This window comes from Pezoporus wallicus, unplaced genomic scaffold, assembly GCF_028554395.1.
Source record: "Pezoporus wallicus isolate ANWC-B61680 ecotype Strahan unplaced genomic scaffold, APGP_CSIRO_Pwel_v1 contig_14211, whole genome shotgun sequence".
Taxonomy (NCBI): Eukaryota; Metazoa; Chordata; class Aves; order Psittaciformes; family Psittacidae; genus Pezoporus; species Pezoporus wallicus.
The window spans coordinates 19,804-41,315 of record NW_026638699.1 but is presented as its reverse complement, the minus strand read 5'-3'; the positions used below and the strand labels follow the sequence as shown (position 1 = coordinate 41,315).

The 21,512-nt window shown below is 57.7% G+C and overlaps 2 protein-coding genes across 7 annotated transcripts in view; both read right to left on the bottom strand.

Annotated features, from left to right (window-relative positions):
• Nucleotides 1–1,782: 1,782 nt before the first annotated feature.
• LOC130600629 (rap1 GTPase-activating protein 1-like) lies at nucleotides 1,783–7,164 on the bottom strand (the record flags this gene model as incomplete). The annotated part of the gene is made up of 14 exons (XM_057412110.1): nucleotides 7,066–7,164; nucleotides 6,250–6,370; nucleotides 6,119–6,166; nucleotides 5,965–6,003; nucleotides 5,680–5,865; nucleotides 4,478–4,572; nucleotides 4,320–4,398; nucleotides 4,179–4,232; nucleotides 4,018–4,101; nucleotides 3,839–3,939; nucleotides 3,628–3,757; nucleotides 2,165–2,320; nucleotides 1,997–2,068; nucleotides 1,783–1,920 (listed from the first exon to the last, which is right to left on the bottom strand). Coding segments are annotated over exons 3-14 (1,173 nt in total), but the record flags the coding sequence as incomplete, so codon positions are not given.
• A 1,608-nt stretch (nucleotides 7,165–8,772) lies between these two features.
• Nucleotides 8,773–21,512, bottom strand: part of USP48 (ubiquitin specific peptidase 48) — a 32,537-nt gene continuing 19,797 nt past the window's right edge. For 2 of the 6 annotated variants that reach the window (XM_057412106.1, XM_057412107.1), the window contains 12 exons: nucleotides 17,635–17,759; nucleotides 17,378–17,500; nucleotides 15,582–15,643; nucleotides 14,992–15,102; nucleotides 14,215–14,345; nucleotides 13,924–14,030; nucleotides 11,718–11,822; nucleotides 11,129–11,284; nucleotides 10,797–10,922; nucleotides 10,337–10,385; nucleotides 9,329–9,355; nucleotides 8,773–9,218 (listed from right to left, as the gene is read on the bottom strand). In XM_057412106.1, the coding sequence (XP_057268089.1) occupies nucleotides 9,196–9,218; nucleotides 9,329–9,355; nucleotides 10,337–10,385; nucleotides 10,797–10,922; nucleotides 11,129–11,284; nucleotides 11,718–11,822; nucleotides 13,924–14,030; nucleotides 14,215–14,345; nucleotides 14,992–15,102; nucleotides 15,582–15,643; nucleotides 17,378–17,500; nucleotides 17,635–17,759 (1,145 nt within the window). In that variant the 3' untranslated portion in view covers nucleotides 8,773–9,195. Of the gene's footprint in view, nucleotides 9,219–9,328; nucleotides 9,356–10,336; nucleotides 10,386–10,796; nucleotides 10,923–11,128; nucleotides 11,285–11,717; nucleotides 11,823–13,923; nucleotides 14,031–14,214; nucleotides 14,346–14,991; nucleotides 15,103–15,581; nucleotides 15,644–17,377; nucleotides 17,501–17,634; nucleotides 17,760–21,512 lie in introns of those variants that run through there. The other 4 variants (XM_057412108.1, XR_008972499.1, XR_008972500.1 and 1 more) reach the window with 4 other exon arrangements.

Below are 21,512 nucleotides of genomic sequence, written 5' to 3'. Positions count from 1 at the left end.
CACCCACGGCACCCATGTGCACAGCACCCACAGTATCCATGGGCACAGCACCCACGGCACCCATGTGCACAGCACCCACGGCACCCATGTGCACAGCACCCACGGCACCCATGTGCACAGCACCCACAGCATCCATGGGCACAGCACCCACGGCACCCATGTGCACAGCACCCACAGCATCCATGGGCACAGCACCCACGGCACCCATGTGCACAGCACCCACAGCATCCATGGGCACAGCACCCACGGCACCCATGTGCACAGCACCCACAGCATCCATGTGCACAGCACCCACGGCACCCATGTGCACAGCACCCACGGCACCCATGTGCACAGCACCCACGGCACCCATGTGCACAGCACCCACAGCATCCATGGGCACAGCACCCACGGCACCCATGTGCACAGCACCAACAGTATTCATGGGCACAGCACACATGGCACCCATGTGCACAGCACCAACAGTATCTATGTGCACATCGTCCATGGCACCCATGTGCACAGCACCAACAGTATCTATGTGCACATCATCCATGGCACCCAGGTGCGCAGCACCAACAGTATCTATGTGCACATCATCCATGGCACCCATGTGCACAGCACCCACAGCATCCATGGGCACAGCACCCACGGCACCCATGTGCACAGCACCCACAGCACCCATGTGCACAGCACCCACAGCACACATGTGCACATCATCCATGGCACTCAGTGTGCACAGCACCCACGGCACCCATGTGCACAGCACACACAGCACCCATGTGCACATCATCCATGGCACTCAGTGTGCACAGCACCCACGGCACCCATGTGCACATCATCCATGGCACTCAGTGTGCACAGCACCCACAGCACCCATGTGCACAGCATCCACAGCACCCATGTGCACAGCACCCACAGCACCCATGTGCACAGCACCCATAGCACCCATGTGCACATCATCTATAGCACCCATGTGCACATCATCCGTGACACCCAGTGCACGCAGCACCCATAGCACCCAGTGTGCACAGCACCCACAGCACCCAGTGTACACAGCACGCATAGCACCCATATGCACAGCAGCCATAGCACCCATGTGCACATCATCCATGGCACCCAGTGTGCGCAGCACCCACATCACTCAGTGTGCACAGTACCCATAGCATCCAGTGTGCACAGCACCCACAGCACCCATGTGCACAGCACCCACAGTACCCACTGTGCACATCATCCATGGCACCCAGTGTACACAGCACCCACAGTATCTGTGTGCACAGCAGCCATAGCTCTCAGTGTACACAGCACCCATAGCACCCATGTGCACAGCATCCACAGCACCCAGGGTACACAACATCCACAGCACCCACAAGCACCTAATGTACACAGTACCCATGCGCACCGGACCTACTGCTTCAGCAGCACCCAGTATACACTGCACCGACAGCACCCATGTGCACATGGCACCCACAGCACCCATGTGCACAGCAGCCACACACACATCATCCGTAGCACCCAGTGTACGCAGCACCCACAAGCACCTAGGACACAGTGTACAGTACAGTGCACAGTCCCCATGTGCACTGGACCTGCAGCTTCCACAGCGTACACAGCACCCATGTGCATGCTTACATGACACTCACTTCCAGGCACAGCACCCACATCCTTAGCACCCAGATCTGTGGAACCGGGTGCTGTGCCTGCAGTGGGACCCTTGGGTGCCGGGCACAACGTGGGTGCTGTGGCTGCAAGGGGCACCCTCATCCACAGCCCCACTGAGTGCTCAGCACCCACATATTATACCCAGCACCCATGGGTGCCACCGCAGCCCCCCAGCACCCACACGTCACCCACCTCCAGCTTGGCGAACTTCTCCGCCTTGTAGCAAGCGTACTCGGCATTGATGAGCTTTGTGAGCAGGAACTCCTGGAACTCAGGGCCCTGTGGGGCAAGGGGCAGCCCTTGGGTGGGTGCCCCCCTTGCCCCCCCCCCCCATACAGCACCCATGGGTGCTCACCTTCCTGAACACAGCGGGGTCGGGCAGCGGCGGCCCGAAGAAGGGGACATCATCACGGGCAGTGACAGAGACCTGCGGCAGGGAGGGGGTGACGGGGGCACCCAATGCACCCAGCGCCCCATGGAGGGGGAAGGGGTGGGGGGGCACCCACTGGGTCGGGGGTGGCACCTTGTAGAGGGGCCCCTGGTCGCTGCCCTGCTCCAGCTGCACCACGACGAAGGCGTGCAGGAAGTTGGAGGCGATCATGTCCGGCACGAAGGGGGTGTTCTCGTCCTGGAACACCACGGCCACGATGTCGTTGCCGATGTGGCGCTTGCGCTGCAGCTGAGGGGACATCGGGGGACGTCGGGGGGTCAAGGGGGGACAGGGGCAAAGGGAATGGCAGCCGCTGCGCCAGATGGGTGCCCAACAGCGCCCATGGGTGACCATGGGGCTTCGGTATCTCATAGGCGTTCCCCAGCATCCATGGGTGCTCTGCCATCCCCCTGTATGCCATAGATAGCATAGATATCTCCCCAGCACCCATGGGTGACCATGGAGCTTCGGTATCCCATAGGCGTTCCCCAGCACCCATGGGTGCTCTGCCATCCCCCTGTATGCCATAGATAGCATAGATATCCCTCCAGCATCCATGGGTGACCATGGAGCTTCGGTATCCCATAGGCATTCCCCAGCACCCATGGGTGCTCTGCCATCCCCCTGTATGCCATAGATAGCATAGGTATCCCCCCAGCACCCATGGGTGACCATGGAGCTTCGGTATCCCATAGGCATTCCCCAGCACCTATGGGTGCTCTGCCATCCCCCTGTATGCCATAGATAGCATAGGTATCCCCCCAGCACCCATGGGTGACCATGGAGCTTCGGTATCCCATAGGCATTCCCCAGCACCTATGGGTGCTCTGCCATCCCCCTATACGCCATAGATAGCATAGGTATCTCCCCAGCAGCCATGGGTGACCATGGAACTTCGGCATCCCATAGACATATAGACATCCCCCCAGCACCCATGGGTGCTCTGCCAGTGTCTGCATCCCAAAGATGCTCCCCACCATCCATGGACGGCAATGGAACTTTGACATCCTCTAGACATACAGACATCCCTCCAGCACCCATGGATGCCCACAGAGGTTTGGCATCTCATAGACATTCCCCAGCACCTATGGGTGCTCTGCCAGTCTCTGCATCCCATAGATGCTCCCCCATCATCCGTGGGTGACCATGGAACTTTGACATCCCATAGACACCCCCCAGCACCCATGGGTGTATTGCTAGCCCTTCTGCTCCATAGATGCTCAATAGCACCCAAGGGTGCTGTACCAGCCACTGTGCCCTGTAGATGCCCCCCAACACCCATGGATGCCCATGGAGCTTTTCTGTCTCATTGACACCCTCCCTAGCACCCGTGGGTGCTCTGCCTCCCATAGATGTACCCCCGTGCACCCATGGGTGTACTGCTAGCCCTCCTGTCCCACATATGCTCCCCAGCACCCATGGGTTCCCCAGACACCCCTGCACTCCATGGTCACCCCCATAGCACCCATAGGTGTCCCACCACCCCTTCCACCTCATGTGGACACCCTAGAACCCCCTATACCTCCATCCCCCCCCAGCACCCATGGGTGCCCCACCTGCTGCGCATCCCCCTCGGTGTAGGGCAGCTTGGTGGAGACGTGGAACATGATCTCCTTGTCTCGGAAGTGGCAGTAGATGGACTCGCTGCCCGTCTGCCCATGGGTCACATCCAGCCCCCCCCGGAACCTGTGCACAGAGGGGGACACCCTGAGCCCGGCAGCACCCATGGGTGCTCCCCCCCCAAGCACCCAGCGCCCCATCACGCACCCCTTGAAGTCACGGAGCTGCACCCGCTGCCCCAGCACGTCCAGGAACTCGGTGAAGGCCGGGCTCTCCTCCGTGGTGCCAAAGAGCTCCTCCTCGGACGTCTGCGGTGGGGAGGAGGGTGGGTGCACCCCAGCACCCACAATGGGACCCCCCCCCATCCCGACCCCCCCACCCCGTACCTGCCCCAGCTTCTGGTAGATGACCCCAAATTTGAAGTGGTTGCTGAGCACGTGCTCGTCGAAGGCGAGGATGAGGCGGGAAGCCTGCAGGAGCATGGGGAGGGTGGGTGGGGGGCACCCATGGGTGCCCATGGGCGGCCCCGGCCTCACGTCCCGCTCACCTTGGGATAGAGCACGGGGTAGAAGCGATCCACGTTGACGTCCTCGCACACCAGCTGCGGGAGGGATGGGGGATGAGATGGGTGGCCCAGGGTTAGGGTGGCACCCATGGGTGCTGCTGGAGGTGAGGCACCAGCACCCACCTTGGCCATCTGCACCACGTTGGGGAACTCAGCTAGACAGGAGATGGGCACCACGTCATGCAGGGTGCGGGTACGGGTGCTGTGGGGTGAGGAGGTGGTCAGGGTGGTCCCCTACCTGGAGGCAGCACCCATGGGTGCCCCCCGGGGCCCCTGCTCACCGCAGCAGCAGATGGAGGTGCTCCTGCTCATCGTACTTGAGGGAGAAGACGAGGTGGCCCAGTGCTGGGTCCAGGGAGTAGTAGTTGAAGTGCTCCTGTGGGGAGGGGGCCGAGCACCCATGGCTGCGCCAATGGGTGCTCACACTGGGAGGCACCCATGCCCATGAGCACCAATGCCCATGAGCACCCACGATCATGAGCACCAATGTCCATGAGCACCCATGATCACGAGCAACAATGCCCATGAGCACCCATGCCCATGAACACCCAATGTCCATGAACACCAATGCCCATGAGCACCCATGCCCATGAGCACCCCATGCCCGTGAGCACCAATGCCCATGAGCAGCAATGTCCATGAGCACCCATACCCATGAACACCCCATGCCCATGAACACCAATGTCCATGAACACCTATGCCATGAGCACCCCATGCCCATGAACACCAATGTCCATGAGCACCCATGCCCTTGGGGCACCCATGTCTATGAGCACCAATGTCATGAGCAACTACACCTATGGGCACTCATACCCATGGACCACCTTTGGGATGCTAAAGGCCTGTAGGTTCCCCATGCCCATGGACACTCATGTCTATGAGCACCCATGCCATGAAGCACCCAGGTCCCTGAGCACCCATAACCCTGAGCACTCATCACCCCAGGGCACCCAGGTCCATCAGCACCCATACTCACAGATACCACCACCTACGGAGCACCAACACACATGGGCTTACATGCACTGAGCCACCCATACCCATGAGCACCCATGTTATGGGGCATCCAGGTTCCTGAGCACCCCTACCCATGGGCACCCATACTTATGGAGCCCCCATGCCCATACCATGATCATCTATACCCATGTGGCTCGCATGCCCATAGATATCCACACACACGGGTCCCCCATGTCCATGAGCACCCATATACATGAGCATACTGGTCACGGGGCACCCATGTCATGGGGCACCCATGTCCATGAATACCCATGCCCAAAGTTACCCACACCCATGAGTCAACCTTGTTCATGAGCACCCATGTGCATGAGCACCCTGCTCATGGGACACCCAGGTCCATAAGCACCCATGTCATAGGCCATCGTTGCCCATGAGCACCTATCTGCATGAGCACCCATGCTTATGAGGTCTTCATGACCAAGCCCACCCATAGCCACGGAGCACCCATGGAGCACCCACAGAGCCTCACCTTGCCCAGGAAGTGCTTGCGGTAGATCTTGGCTGTGTGGTTCCCCTCCAGCTTTGCCCGGGCGCTGGGTGCCGGGGTCGGGGGGGACTCGGGTGCCGCGCTCAGCTGATGGTTGGTGCCCTCGATCCAGTAACCCCCAAACTGCGGCAGGAGGATGAGGGGGAACGGCCCCTCCCGGCCCAGCACCTGCACCCACAACCCAGACGGGTGCTCAGCACCCACCATTGACCACCCCGCTGCTCGCGGGCCCTGGCACCCATCTCTGGAGGGAAGTGGGTGCTCTACCTCGTGCACGCTGGGATAGGGGATGTAATCCTCTTCCGTCTGCAAGGCAACGGTGGGTGAAGGCCATGCTGGCACCCATGGGTGCTGGGGTCGGTGGAGGCCTCGCTGGCACCCATGGGTGCTGGTCGGGTGCCCCCACTCCACCAGCGCCTACCTTGAGCGACGGGGGGACGGCGTGGCGCTGCTGGGCCATCCTGCTGCCCTGCGAGACATGGGCGCTGTGGGTGCCCATCACCCTACCTTGAGATGAGCACCCTTGGGTGGGGAGCACCCATCGGTGCTTACCTCGGGGTGGGGCGGCCGAGGGGGCGGCGGTGCTGGGTGCAGACAGGTCTATGTGGTGCGGGGGGGTCCTGGGGGGCCCATGGCGCTTCCTGGGGGCGAGGGGGAGCTCCCCCACAGCCCCCTTGAGCCGCGTTAACCCTGAAGCCTACTGACGGCAGCGGGCCCCGGCACCCCCGGAGGCCGCCCCCTGCGGGCGGGAGGCGGCGCCGCGCGGGGCAGCACCACGGACAGCGCCGAGCCCCGTGCAACGGCCCCGGTCCCGGTGCAAACGGCTCCGTGCCCGTTCCCCCCCTCCCCTCCTCCCGGTGCAAACGGACCCGGTCCGTGCGTGACCCTCGTGCAGGCACAAACCCGCGTGCAAAGGAGCCCCGGAGCCAGCGGGACCCATCCCGGGGCAAGCGCAAACGCGACCCCGGGGCCAACGCGACGATGTCACCGGTCCCGGTGCACGCAGGACCCGTCCCCCCCGCACCCGTGGGCCGCAGCGTGACCACCACCATCAGGGGGACGGGCACAGATGATGGGGCCGGGTTGGGGGGGATCTGGGGCAGGTTGGGGAGGGGAGGGTTTGGGGGTCCGTTAAGGGGTGTGGTGGGGGGGCAGGTTTAAGGGGTAATTCATGGGGGGGGCAGATATCGGGGAGGGGCATCCCCCCCCCCCCCCCCCGCGCTACCGGTACCGGCTGAAGGTCACCGGGGAACCGAGCCCCCCCCCCCCCCCCCCCCCCCCGGTGCTGCACCGGAGATGGGGGGATTGGGGGGGGCACGGCGGGGGGTGCCGAAGGGGGGGCCCCGGTCCCCGCGGAGCGGCACTTACCGGAGGGGCGGCGGGGCCGGGGCCGGTACCGGAGCGGAGCCGGTACCGGAGCGCCGCGGAGCTGGGGCCCCGGCGCTCGCAGCCACCGCGCCGCGTCACGTGCGGCGGGGCGGGGCGGCCCCTCCGGGGGCGGCCGGCACCGGGAACCGGCACCGGAACCGGGAACCGGCACCGGGAAACCGGGAACCGGGAAACCTCGACCAGGAACCGGCACCGGAACCGGGAACCGCAACCGGAGAATGGCACCGGGAACCGGCACCAGGCAACGGCAACCAGGAAATGGCACCAGAACCAGGAAGCAGCCCTGGAAATGGGAACCGGCAACCGGACACTGGCGGCACCGGGGAAGGGCACTGGAACAAGGAACGGGCACCAGGAACTGGGATCTGGCACTGGGAACGGCCTCGCCCCATCCTGCGCTCCCCAATCCCAGCATCCAGGTCCCCCCCATCGCTCCCCAAAGCTGGGGACACCCCCAAACCCCTCCCTGCTCCCCAGGGAACCGTCTCCATCCTCCTGCCCAAGCTGCCACCCGGGTGCCCCCCATCACTCCATGAGCCCCTCCCACAGCACCCAGGGCACAAGGACCCCCAGCACCCACCTGCCCCCTGGGGCTACTTTGGTGTCAGGAAGGACATCCCAGTTTGGGATCCCCAGCGAAGGGCTCCTTGGGACGCGTTGGGATACCCAGGCGCTGCCCCAGCCCATTGAGCATCCACGGGTGCTGCACTTCCAGGCTCCAGTAAGAACCATTCCATGTGCCACAGCCACTGTGATTCCCACTCCAGCCAGATCCCACTTGCTCACATCCCGCCACCCTTTTTGGGATGGCCCGGAGCAGGATGTGGGGCTTAAGATCCCACCCACCCCATGTGTGTGCACTTCCATTGAGGCTTCAACAGCTCAAACCACGATTTTAATGGGATAATGCTTGGAAATAACAGATACAACAGGAATTTGGGCCTTTGATCATGTCTTGTACCCGCAGCACATCTGTCGCATACAGAAACATGGATCCAGCTCCTCCCTTCCCACCGGGGTGAGAGGTTCAATTCTGCATTGTCACAAGCTCCAGAATGTTGAGAAGGTAAAAAAACAGGGCAAAATAACAGCAAATGGGGAAAAAAAAAACCCATATGGAATTTCCAAGGAATATGTACACAAGCGTGGGCTTCAGTGGGGGAAGGAGGAAAGCTCCTGGAGGATGGAGCAGCTTCAGCACGCTGAATTCCTGCCCTGTCTTTACCTCGGGAAAGGCTCCACGGGTCCACACTGCTCCCCCCAAAATCACCTTCTCGAGTTCCATGGCTCCCTGAGGCCGGGAATGGGCTTGGGAATGGGCAGCTCTAGTTGAGCGGAACCGGCAGGGAATGGGGAGGGAGCCTCCTGGGAGCTACAGGTGTGAAAACCAATCGTATTTATTAGTGCATTCCTGACACAATGAGGGCAGAGGAGGGGAAAAGAACGCCTCTTCCCATGGGAAACACGGCACGCGCTGGGGCCCCTTGGTCCGAGGGGAAAAAAGCTGCTCTCAGAAGTCCCAAAACCACCCAAACGTTGCCCAAATCCCCCCCACTTCACGCGGATCCAGCGGTTATCGGAGCCCATCGGAGCTTTGGGCCAGTCCCGGGCCCCGGCGGCAGGACCCAAAGGGGGGTTTTGGGTGAAAGAAACGAAGATTCGGTGTGGGAAGGAGCCAGACATTCCTCACAAGTAACAATTCCTTTACTTCCATGCGGCACGGAACGAGTACGAGCGGATCAAAGACAGGATTATCCGGAAGAAGCAGGTTGCGCCTAAAGAGTTCCTCGAGAACGGATCAAGGAAGGGGTTGTTGGATGGGATCAGGACCCTCTGCAGACAACACCACGTGGGGCTGAGCCGGGGCTGGATGAAACCCCAAAGAGGGCCCCGCTGGCGCCAGGGCAGGGCGTCCTCCAGTGCAATCTGCTTTGACATAAGGCATTTTGATTTCTTTAGGGGGGGGCAGTCACTTCCGAATGGGATTCTGCCTTCTGGAAGAGTCAAAGAGTTCAGTCCTGTGTCCACCTGCTCTGTTTTAATGCCCTACCCATGTCAAAATCCTCTTCTCTTCCGGTTGTGCCTCTGTTGCCAAGGCTTAGGAAACCATCAGTGGCCAAGTAAACCAGTCCCTGAGGAGGAGAAACAACCAGCAAGAGGTGATGATGGTCACAGGATGGAGATGATGAAGGGAGCGTGGGCTTAAATGAATGGGGAAGGGAAAGCCAACCCCCAAACTCACCTTTAAATCCTTCTTCAGGCATACAAACTGGGGAGGGAAAGGAAAAGGCACCGTGTTAGCAACCTTCCCAGCAGCTGTTTCTTAAAGGATCTTTTCTACCACTGAACCTCCTGTGGGCACTGACATTGTGGAGTCATGGAATGGGTTGGGTTGAAGGGACATTAAAGCTCATCCAGCTCCAACCCCTGCCACGGGCAGGGACCCCTTCCACTAGAGCAGCTTGCTCCAAGCCCCTGTGTCCAACCTGGCCTTGAACACTGCCAGGGATGGGGCAGCCACAGCTTCTCTGGGCACCCTGTGCCAGCGCCTCAGCACCCTCACAGGGAAGAGCTTCTGCCTAAGAGCTCATCTCAGTCTCCCCTCTGGCAGGTTAAAGCCATTCCCCTTGGCCTGTCCCTACATCCCTTGTCCCAAGCCCCTCTCCAGGTTTCCTGCAGCCCCTTCAGGCACTGGAGCTGCTCTCAGGTCTCCCCTTCAGGAGCCTTCTCTTCTCCAGGCTGCCCCAGCCCAGCTCTCTCAGCCTGGCTCCAGAGCAGAGCTGCTCCAGCCCTCGCAGCATCCCCATGGCCTCCTCTGGCCTCGCTCCAGCAGCTCCACGTCCCTCTTGTGCTGCTGCCCCAGAGCTGGATCAGGGCTGCAGGGGGGTCTCCCCAGAGCACAGCAGAGGGGCAGGATCCCCTCCCTGAGCTGCTGCTCACGCTCTGGGGGTGCAGCCCAGCACACGGGGGGGGGGGTTCTGGGCTCAAGCGCTCACTGAAGCCAGGTCATGGGGAGCTTCTCATTGACCAACACCCCCAGGTCCTTCTCCCCAGGACTCCTCTCAGTGCAGTCTCACCCCAGTCTATGTTTCTGCCTGAGCTTGCCCCAGCCTTGCAAAACAAAGCTTCAGCACCTCCATTTTCAACCCAAACCCAACACAACCTTTGCCCACCAACCCCTCTCCCTCATCCCAGTGGTGAGGTGCCTTCCTTGAACCCCAAAGCTTCCAAGGTGCCCCCCACCCCTCACCTTGCATAACGTCGTCCATTGCTGCATAATCTGCAATGGGTTCATCAGCCTGGAAAACAAAGTGGAGCAGGGGATTAATGAGGAATCAACCTTATGTGGAAGCTCACAGCCCTGCTCGGGGGGAGCAGGGACCAGCTCTCTTGCCCCAAAACCATCTGGGAACAAGAGGGGAGGACTCACTCCCTAATTTAGCCATATTTCGGGCTGGGACACACACAGCTCAGCAGCAAAGGCCACCTGAGAGATGCTCTTTAAACAAACAAGCTAAAGCAAAGTGGCTTTTCCTCCTCTGAGAAGAAGGACCTCATGGAACCAAGCCACCGAGCAGCCACGGGTGGGCACATCTATCCCCCAGCAGCTTCCACCCGCACCACAAGGCTTTTCCCTTTGGATGCACAAAACCCCAGCTCGGGTCTCTGTGTTATCTGGCTCAGTTTGAGCAGCCCCAGCCTCACGTTACCTTCAACAAGATGACGGACTCGGGGATGACTCCCAGGCTGCCCAGCGTCGCCGTGTCGTCGCTCAGCATCTTCCCGTCGATGGACAAGTTCTGGTCGAAGGGAGCAACTGAAAATGCATGCATGATCTGTGCCAACACAATGAGACAGGCTCACTGGGTGCTGAGGGAAACACCGCACTGCTGAGCTGCACAAGAACACATCCACAAGAGCAACACGTGCCTTCCCGTGCCCTGCAGGCCGTTATGCTCCTTCCCTCCATCCCCTCTTCCCGGCCAGGCGCTCCTTGATGCTGTGTTTTCCTCCTCTGTTCCATGGAGGAAAACCCCCTTACCTGGATTTTCAGCTCCTTCAGGGTCTGGTTAGCAGACACGAGCAGTGCTTTCTCCCCTCGGACCTTGCGGTGCCGGGTGCTTCGCCGGATGCCTTGTTTTTGGTAAGGGATGTAGCTCTGGTGCGAGATCTTCTGGCGCTTCGCTCCGCCGTTGGTCTAGGAGCAAGAGGGAAGAGAATCAAAATAGCAGGAACCTAAGGGTGGGATTAGAGGGAAAAGCACAACCTCCCCATGCCCCAGCCTGTGTTTCGGGCGAGTTGGTCATGCGAGGGAAGGCACAGAGTGCTGCAAAGCCCCTTGGAAAGCAGACTGAAGCGTGCAAGGATCAAGAGGAGCAAGGGATTTGCCTTGAAACCTCGGTTCCTGCTGCTACACTAGTGCAAGGTGGGCACCAGCCAAGCACAGGAGTCACCATCAGTACCTGGTCCCTCCGAAACAACTCAGTGGTGTGGTGCCACCCTTGAAATGAGTTTTAGACACCGGTTTTGGCCTGCTTGTGGTTAAGGGAGGAGGAAGGGGCTGTCCCACCATGCTGACTCGAGGGGACTATGCGCGACCCAAGGGACCTGGTGGTGGCTTCGATCTCTACCTGGTTAAAATCTGGGTCTTGCTCCCCCTCTGGTTTGTTTTCCTCCCTGTCCTCTTCCGCTTCTGAGCTGCTCACGTTCAGCTCCGGAGCAGCGTCCTTCATGACCTGAAGTCATAAAAACCATTCTCTGTAACTAACCCGACAGCATCACCCCAAAGCCTCTCACATGCCCGCTCGGCCCCAGGAGCTGAGACAGAGCAGGAAGAACATGGGAGCTTGCTCCACGTGCTCTGCAAAGTCTTCTCCACCCCTCCCCATCTGCACTGAACCACGGGGGGATTCAGAACAAGCTTCTCCATTGAACTGCAGGTGCTTCCTGCTGCTCAGGACCTTCCCTCCTCTCCAGGCAAAGGGAAAGTCTCCAGGGGCCTGGACTGATTTCTTTGCCATTAGCTGGCTGCCTCTCTGGTTCATCTAAGTGTATTATGAAAGCCCTTACCCAGAGAAAGGAGTATTATCCACGAATCAGACACTCCTCCAGCCCTGCAGCAGACCCACAGAGGCACTCAGCACCATCATTTATGGGTCTGGAGGTTGTAAGTAAATGAAATCTAAATAATTTACACAAACATATAAATCAAGAGGCTGCTCAGCCCCACGCAGGTCACTCCAGGAGGCACGGATCTGCCAGATGAGAATTCCCATCCAAGCTTTGGCTGGAGCTGGGGATTGCAGGAGCCCTGGGGATGGTGTGCTCCACACAGGAGCCCGAGAGCTCACTTCTCCATCAATGTATTTACAGTTAACGATGCAATCCCAGCTCCCACACATCCAGCAGCAGCCAGAGCCTCCCCAGAGCCCTCCGGATTCCAGCAGTGCTGCCCTGCATTGATTTTACACGGCTGCAGCAGGGGCAATGGGATGGAAGCGCTGCCTGGCTCTGCTCTTGCAGAACTCTCCTCCCCTCTCTCCAACTCCAGCTGCTCAGCAAAGAAAAGCTGCCTCTTGTTTGCCAGCCCCACGTGTGAGCTCCATCCTGCCCAGCACCAGGGGAAAAAACCAAGCCATCAACCCTCCTCTGCACCAGAGCCAAGATACAGCCTTGGGATGCAGCCCCGAGCCAGGCTGAAAACCCAGAGCTGACGAATCATGGAATCAGAGTGGTTTGGGTTGGAAGGGACCTTAAAGTTCCTCCAGCTCCAACCCCTGCCATGGGCAGGGACCCCTTCCACTGGAGCAGCTTGCTCCAAGCCCCTGTGTCCAACCTGGCCTTGAACACTGCCAGGGATGGGGCAGCCACAGCTTCTCTGGGCACCCTGTACCAGCGCCTCAGCACCCTCACAGGGAAGAGCTTCTGCCTAAGAGCTCATCTCAGTCTCCCCTTGGCCTGTCCCTCCAGGCCCTTGTCCATAGCCCCTCTCCAGGCTTTTTGTCAGCCTCCTTAATGCACTGAAAGGCTTGAGGCCGTGCTGTGTGCTCTACAGCTCAAAACCACGGCAGAAACCATCCAGCCTCCACCAACCTGCAGTTCTCTGGGCTCCAGCTCCTCCCTTACACTGGCAGGGACATGCAGGAACACCTTTAGCTGAGCTTGCCCATGAGCCTTGATTTCCCCCTTAAAGCACAAACAAAGCCCTAAGGAGGAAGACTTACTGTAACCAGCTTTTGGGTGCCAATTCTAGACCTGATACTGATCCTTAAAGGCCCCAGCAAAGCAGAGACAGTTCCTAGCTTCAGAAGGGATCCTGAACCCCATCTCCACCTTTGCTGCTACTTCCTCAGCACGGAGGTTAAGAGTTCATTTCTATCTAGGAATAAATGTCACAAGCAACTAGGAAAGGAAACAACAAATACTGGAGGGGGAGGAGAACAGGTAGAGCCTGGGAAGACCATTATGAAGATAGAAATGGCTACACCAGCGCTTAAAATAACCCAAGCTGGACACATCCACAAAGATAACCCCGTAATGCAAAGGAGTCTCTTTGGCAAAAGGAAACCTGGAGGAGGCCAAACTGTCAGAGCAGCTACAGACAGAGCTTTCCCATCTGCTGTTTGGGCCAAAGCGATAGGAGCTGCAGAGCTGGGTGCTTCCTGCCTGCAGAGAGCAGCCCACCACCACCACTGTCCCCCCCAGCAGGTCCCAGCCCCATGGGGACGCAGCAGGCCATGGCAGCTGCCTCGCCACCATGTCTGGATCCTTCTGTGGATGCTCAGCACAGTTCCTGTGCAGTGAAACAGAGCCAGGAGGAGCAAGGAGAGCCCGTACCTTCTTATTATCCACCACTTTATGGATGTAGATGGTTGCCTGGGTGTACTCACGCAAGTCCCGTTGCTGTTGGCACAACAGCCCTTCTCTGCACTCCGGACAGAGCTCTGGGGAGGCACAAAGGTAAAATGCACTTCATTGCTTCAGCTCCTTGGAGATCCCAGCCCAATAACTCAGAGCATCCGCCAAGCTCCACGTTTACCACCCATCCCCTTAGATCTGAGCCTTTAGGCCCCTGCCCAGAGAGCTGGCACAGAACAGAGCCCAGGGAGCAGCAGAACGTGCACTCACGGGGCTCAGAGGTGTAAAGGGCACCCTCGGGGTCCGCCCCGGGCGCTGCTGTCCGGGTGATTTTGATGACGTGATCCACAACAAAGAGTTTTTGAATCCGCTCCCACTCGCTGGGCCATATCAGAGCTATACTGTGCAAAGGAACAAGAATGTGCTTTATGACATGGAAAAGCCAAGCCCTGAGCTCCCCAACAGCCTCCCCTCTTCCTTTTAGTCTCGCTAAGGAAAGCAAAGCTCCAAAAATCAATCCCTAACTCCAGCTACACACGAGGGCCTGAACACCCAAGATAACAGGGACAAACACCAGGGTGCTGTTAGCGATGCTGCTCTGCTCCCATCACACTGGGGGGGGGAGGACAGAGGAGGAGAAGGAGAGGAGAGGGGAAGATCTGCTATGTTTAGTGCTGCATCACTGCAGAAGCAATGCTACGGAGCATGAACTCCAGCCCAGTGTCCAGCGCTCCAGGGGGCAAGCCCCATGGAAAGCAAAGTGTGAGGAAGCCGGATGTTTCTATGCCCTGGTCAAAGGCAGGGGAGTTGATTGTTAGGAACCAGCCAAGCTGAAGTAAGCTCTTTTTTCCTCCTGACCCAGCATGCTCTGACTATTTAGGTGTTGCCTTGCATGAAGGCTGAGGAGGGTCTGAGCAAGCTTATGTGTTAATTTCTTCACGGACAAGCATTTGCTCCTCATGCTGCTGCAGCTCAATGCAGCTCCGGGAACGCTCCCCAGGATGACAACACCCTTCAAAGGCACCCACATGAAGAGAAGAAACTCACAGTTTGGAGTCTTCTTTGGTCATGGAAGCGTAGGTGAACATGAGGCCTCCGTGGGGGCAGAGGAGAGCGCTGTTCCCTACCGAGGACACGGGGCTGCAGCGCGTTGGCCTCCTGCGCAGGTAAAGGGAAGCGGTTTGCAAAGCGCGGTTCAGGTTATCCCACAAACCCCACAGCTCTGCAGGCAGCCAGGAAGGAATCAGAGGTGAGTGTTTACAGGAGGCATTCCAGCTGGGAATATGAAAGCACTACAGATGAGGAAATCAGATCTGCGTGCCTGTGAGTTGCAGAGATTTCCATCTCCAGCAGCAGCCGGTGGAAGCAGGACTGAGCAGTGACCTCTGCCTGGGATCCATGCAGACGAACAAACTAATCAGGTTCCCATCTAATCCCACCATCTGGTTGAGACACGATAAACAAGGAAACGCAGGTTCCTCCCAACGTACTACAACTAATCCAAGCTCTGCAGAAAGCAGCTTCCTTGTTCCCACCCAGGGAAACGGCAGGTAACCTCTCACCGCACCGGGAATCAAAAGCAAAACCCATTGGCAGGAATAAAAAGCACCAAAAAAAAACCCCTCCAGCCAAGTTACCTGACAAATTTCCTCCACTCTTCCACAAAGAACTGCGAAACGATGTACAGCTCATCTGTCTCCTGGAGGGGAAAAGGAGGGGAGGGGGGGGGAAAGGCTCTTTTGTTAATTAATCCCACAACAGAGAGGCGATGACTGCTCAGTGCTTTCTGCAGTGATTCTCCTCCAGCCCTCAGTGGCTTCACCATGACAACTCCATCCAAGCGCGCTGGGAAAGCCAAGCTAAATAATTTGGGATCAAGTACTAAGCACTTACATTACTAATCTGGTGTTTATTGCGGAGTTAGTTTAGCTTTAGATCCAATTACCTCTAATTCACAGCAGGACACAGGCACTTCCCCTGCAGCAGCTAAGAAGCCCCAGACTGTTCTTGGGGGCTAAAGCAGACACTCCTCTGCACCTCTGGGATGTTTCAGTCTCCCTTCTCCACCTCCACATTAAACCACTCTGCTTATTTTCCTCCCCAAACCTCAACTGTTTTGGATCAGGAAAACTCAGAAAGCTTGAGGGAAAGATCCTCAGCTCTTCCCTGTCAGGCTCCCTTGGGAAATTCAAAGGGAATGGAGGATGTAGCCTTACTGCCTGGAGAGACCTTCCTATTCTGAGCTGACCCATGGTGGGCTCCAGCTTTCCATCACCTACTCCAGCTTCAAAACCAGACCCAACCCTTAAACACCACCAGCAGGACCTGGCACATCTCCAGCTTAGTGCTTCCCATTTAAACTCTTCTAAGGTTCCTCAGTTCTGAGACATGGACCTGTATTGACTTTCATATTAATTCCTGGCTGGAGAAGGCACCTGGGAGCAGCAAACTGACCTGGCACGTCGGAGCCACCGAGGCACCTGCCAAAGACCTTGGCAGGACCTCAGTGCCAACCATTAATCAGGGAGAGGTCCTGGAGCCCAGGCGTGGAGCCAATGGCTTGTGCCATGTCTTTAGAGCGGCCTCAAAGCCCTGGAGAGCTCCAGGCTTGTCCGAGAGGTCTTTGAACCCCAGCCTGGATTGGATTGGAAGGGACCTTAAAGCTCATCCAGCTCCAACCCCTGCACAGGCAGGGACCCCTTTCCTGCAGCCCCTTCCAACCTGGCCTTGAACACTGCCAGGGAGGGGGCAGCCACAGCTTCTCTGGGCACCCTGAGCCAGCGCCTCAGCACCCTCACAGCGAAGAGCTTCTGCCTAAGAGCCATCTCAGTCTCCCCTTCAGGTTAAAGCCATTCCCCTTGGCCTGTCCCTACATCCCTTGTCCCAAGCCCCTCTCCAGGTTTCCCAGCCCCTTCAGGCTGCCCCAGCCCAGCTCTCTCAGCCTGGCTCCATAGGAAGACCTGCTCTTGCATGACCATCACTTCTATTTTCAGGGCTCCAGCATTTAGGGCCGCTCCCCTGAGCTGTTGGGATGCAGGAAGGTGCTGGAACCCACGTGAATTCTGTCTGACCAGCAGCAAGCACAATGTGGCTTGCACACGAAAGCCGCCTCCACCGGCCCAGCCACACCACTGCAGTCCTTGCAGGGGCGGATGTAACCACAGCAGCAATATTGATGGTGCTTATCTGGCTGAGTGTGGGCCAGCCACAGCTCCGCTGGCACAGGAGAGCAGCTCGTGCAGCTTCAGCAGGGCTCTGTGCCAGCACAGCTGATGGGGAAATCACACCTCGGCACAGCTCACGTGTGAGCTCCGCTGGCACGGGCTCGCGGGTACCAGCAGCCTCTCTCACGGGCAAAAGAGATGCTCTTAGAAGGGATGAAAGCATTTAAAACCCTCCCCCAAGCCCTGCTATGGTGCCCTCGTCCCCATACCTGAGGCCAGCTGCCCAGGCAAGGTCTGCATTTATCATGGAACAGGTTCTGGAGAGAAGTCTTCTGCTCGCTGGCCATCATCTTATGCAGAGCTTCGTTCTCCTCCCCTTCACGCTCCAAGATCTGCACGGAAGAGTCAATAACAGCAGAGCTTCAGCTCCTCACTGCCATCAAATGTGCCATTACCTTCTGGGTCACACCAGACCCAGAAACACGACCGTGTATTTACAGTCAACAAGAGGTTGTTTGGCAAATACCTTGCACTGGGAACAGCACTCTTTGTTGTTTGGGAATTCAGGGGCCTTTGGAAAGTATTGCTTGAGTTTCTCCCAGGCTTCCTTGGAAACCACCCTGCGATCGTTCTCGGATATGCACAGGCCACCTGCAGGGACAGAGCCAAGAGAAGGGCTTTGCTCTCCAGCACTCAACACCGTGGTGCAGCACTGACCAAGAGACTGCAGGGTATCGATGTGGGGGAAGAGATTCACACACCGTGTCAGCAAACCAGAGCACAACCGACACACAAAGTCACCTTCAACTCCTTTATCGTCTCCCTGTTCAGACAGGGACATAACCCAAAGTGACTTTAATTCCTGAAAACATCCTCTAGATTCCAGAGCTCAGGAATCGAGCAGCTGATCAAACACAAGCGGTGTCAGAGAGATGAGGGAAAGCACAGATGTGCTGCAGAGGGCACGGGGCTGCTGCGTGCTGGTCCTGGCTGTCCACACCTGCATCTGTAGGGGGACTGCACCTCCCGAGCTGCACAGTGACACCATGGCCCATCAAACAGGAGCCAGGTGCTTTCCTCACCCTTGAAAAACCAAGACTACCACTGTATGATCCCAGATGGCTTCATGTGCCCTATCCAAGCACCTCAGGACTGGAAAGGATGGGTGTGAAGATACAAAGAGGTTTACCAGCTACCCCCCGGACCACGCAGGTTATTTATCCTGCTGCTCAAGCAGCTCAAAACAACCCACAAATGGTTTATCCTAGAATCCCAGAAGGGAACTTAAAGCTCCTCCAGTTCCAACCCCTGCCACAGGCAGGGACCCCTTCCACTAGAGCAGCTTGCTCCAAGCCCCTGTGTCCAACCTGGCCTTGAACACTGCCAGGGATGGGGCAGCCACAGCTTCTCTGGACAAGAAGCATTTGTGCTCGTTTCTTTAGGGACAGCAGGAGCAGAAAGCTCACACCCACACATCTGGACACCGTGTGTACATGTGACAACACGTGCTCTGGTCGACAAATAAGGCTTGGGAAGACCGGAGAAGGTGAAAGCTTGAGGATCCAACACGATGATGTCCAAGGGGAAAGCACAACCGCAGCTCCCTATGGGAGAGCAGCTGGGAAGCTGCAGGGACAAAGCAGAGGAGCAGTTGCAACGCTGTGATGCAAACCGGATTTGGATGCAGCATGGGAATATTCAGGCCTAAATGTGGGTTTCAGCAGCAAGAGGGAAGCAAAACAGCAAAGTCACAGCGCTGAGCAGGGTCCAGCCAAGGGCACAAACACTTCATTATCCGCTTTTCTATAGCCTGAGGAGCTACAGAAAGAAGACGAGGAGAAAAGGCTCCTTCTCCCTCTTTAACATTACAGGCAGCTCCTCAGGCTCCTGGACCCGGCGGCTTTCCTCACTCCTGGACTTCTGCCAGCCCTAAAGAGGAGAAAATAGCAACGCTCCCCTCCTGCTTTTCCTTAACAAACAAAGTCAGGCGGGACCGCATCGCCGCGGCGATGGCCACTTGGTCTTCAGCAAACGTGACCAAGTGGCCCAGCTTTACCACACAAGGAGGCTGCTGCCCAAGGCTGGGGGGAAAGCAGCTTGGCCAGCTTAGTGCCTGGACACTGCATGGTTCATGAGAATGGGTTAATTTGCTGCTGAGTGAAAAGAGGGGGAGAAATCAGATGTGGATGTGCAGGCAACAAGTGCTTTGCCATCTGGGAGATGAGGAGCCTGACCAGTGACCCCCCTCCCACCACCCAGGGACACGCTTTGGGCACAGGCATCAAAGGGCTCCTCACTTGGTGTCTGGAAGGAATTAATCCGCTGAGGTTGGGCAGTTACTGGAGAGGGAGGAATTGCAGCAGGGATGCAAAGGGATTTCTGCAGGGAACGCCGGGATGGCACGGCTGGAGCCCAGCCAGACCTCGTGGATAAAGCAATGGCTTTCCCAGGCCTACCACCAAGGCATTTCCCCCACAGCAAAATGAAAGCCATGGGATGGAGACCACAGACTTGCTGATAGGCTCCAGAGGGGAATTTTAAAGGTGGAAAGTCTGTTTTCCATGAGGAATTGGGGTGAGCTCAACACGATGCAATCTGACCTGCCAGCAGCCCCCTTATTTAATAGTGCTCATTCTGATATGACCCAAAGTCACAGATCAAGTAGCAGTTCACCACCAGAACATGTTCAGAGGCCTCCTGGCCTATTCTTGTCATGTCTGGCTACATTCAATGTTTCACCACGATGCTGAATGCTTTTATTTAACGGGAGCAGCCCCGTGGCAATGGGAATAACAGCTCTGAACAACAGCAAACGCCGTGCCAAAGCGCTCAGCCACCTTAAACCGAGGCTTTCTCAAGCCATTACTCGACATCCTTGCTCAGCCTCGATGACAGGAGGTGTGTGGCTGATTTATGGCAGGTTTCCTTCTTCCTAGGAACGAGATGGAGCATTCCCAACAAGGAAATCGATGCCTACAAACTGGAGCTTACTGAGAGTTATGTCTGGGAGGAACTTAGGAGCTAGCAAAGGGCCATATAAACAGCAGGGTAGCCAAGGATGTTGCTAATGAACCGTCACATAGGAAAACAACCAAGGCTGGGGCAGAGCCTTATGTAAACAGACACCCAGAGCAGCAGGTCGGTAAGTCAATACCCTCAGCACTCCCAGATAACCCCTGTTTCCACAGAGGTTAGGTAAGTGCTCCTGATTTCATGCGAACCAAGAGGATAAATGGATGCTCTCAGCTCCCACCTTGACCGATTGCACCACGTTTTCTTCCTAAACGCTTTCAGAGCTTTCAAGCAGCTGCAGATCTTTGGCGCTGCTCTCGCTCCATCACGTCATCATGATCTCATGAAGTTCAGCAAGGACAAGTGCAAGGTCCTGCCCTTGGGTTGGGGCAATCCCAAGCACAAACACAGGCTGGGCTGAGAATGCACTGAGAGGAGTCCTGGGGAGAGGGACCTGGGGGTGTTGGTCAATGAGAAGCTCCCCATTACCCGGCTTCAGTGAGCGCTTGAGCCCAGAATCCTCCCCTCTGTGCTGGGCTGCACCCCCAGAGCGTGAGCAGCAGCTCAGGGAGGGGATCCTGCCCCTCTGCTGTGCTCTGGGGAGACCCCCCCTGCAGCCCTGATCCAGCTCTGGGGCAGCAGCACAAGAGGGACCTGGAGCTGCTGGAGCGAGGCCAGAGGAGGCCATGGAGATGCTGCGAGGGCTGGAGCAGCTCTGCTCTGGAGCCAGGCTGAGAGAGCTGGGCTGGGGCAGCCTGGAGAAGAGAAGGCTCCTGAAGGGGAGACCTGAGAGCAGCTCCAGTGCCTGAAGGGGCTGCAGGAAAGCTGGAGAGGGGCTTGGGACAAGGGATGTAGGGACAGGCCAAGGGGAATGGCTTTAACCTGCCAGAGGGGAGACTGGGATGAGCTCTTAGGCAGAAGCTCTTCGCTGTGAGGGTGCTGAGGCGCTGGCACAGGGTGCCCAGAGAAGCTGTGGCTGCCCCATCCCTGGCAGTGTTCAAGGCCAGGTTGGACACAGGGGCTTGGAGCAAGCTGCTCTAGTGGAAGGGGTCCCTGCCCGTGGCACGGGTTGGAGCTGGATGAGCTTTAAGTTCCCTTCAACCCAAACCATTCCATGAATCTCTGGCTCTCTGTGACTTTGTTACTGACAGATCCTCCCTTCCACAGCCCAGCACTTCCTGCAGCATCTCTGCCTTTACACCCTTTTCCCTGCCTTACCAAATCTGGGCTGGAAGGTGACAGCTGACTTGCACATAAAGTTTCAGTGTCAAGAAACACCAGGAAAATGAGAATTAAGCACATTTCTGCAGTAACAACTCGTGCTGGCCTCCGAGGGAGCAAAGGCTACAAGGTCAACGCCTTGAGCAGTGGGCAACAACAGAAACATTCAGC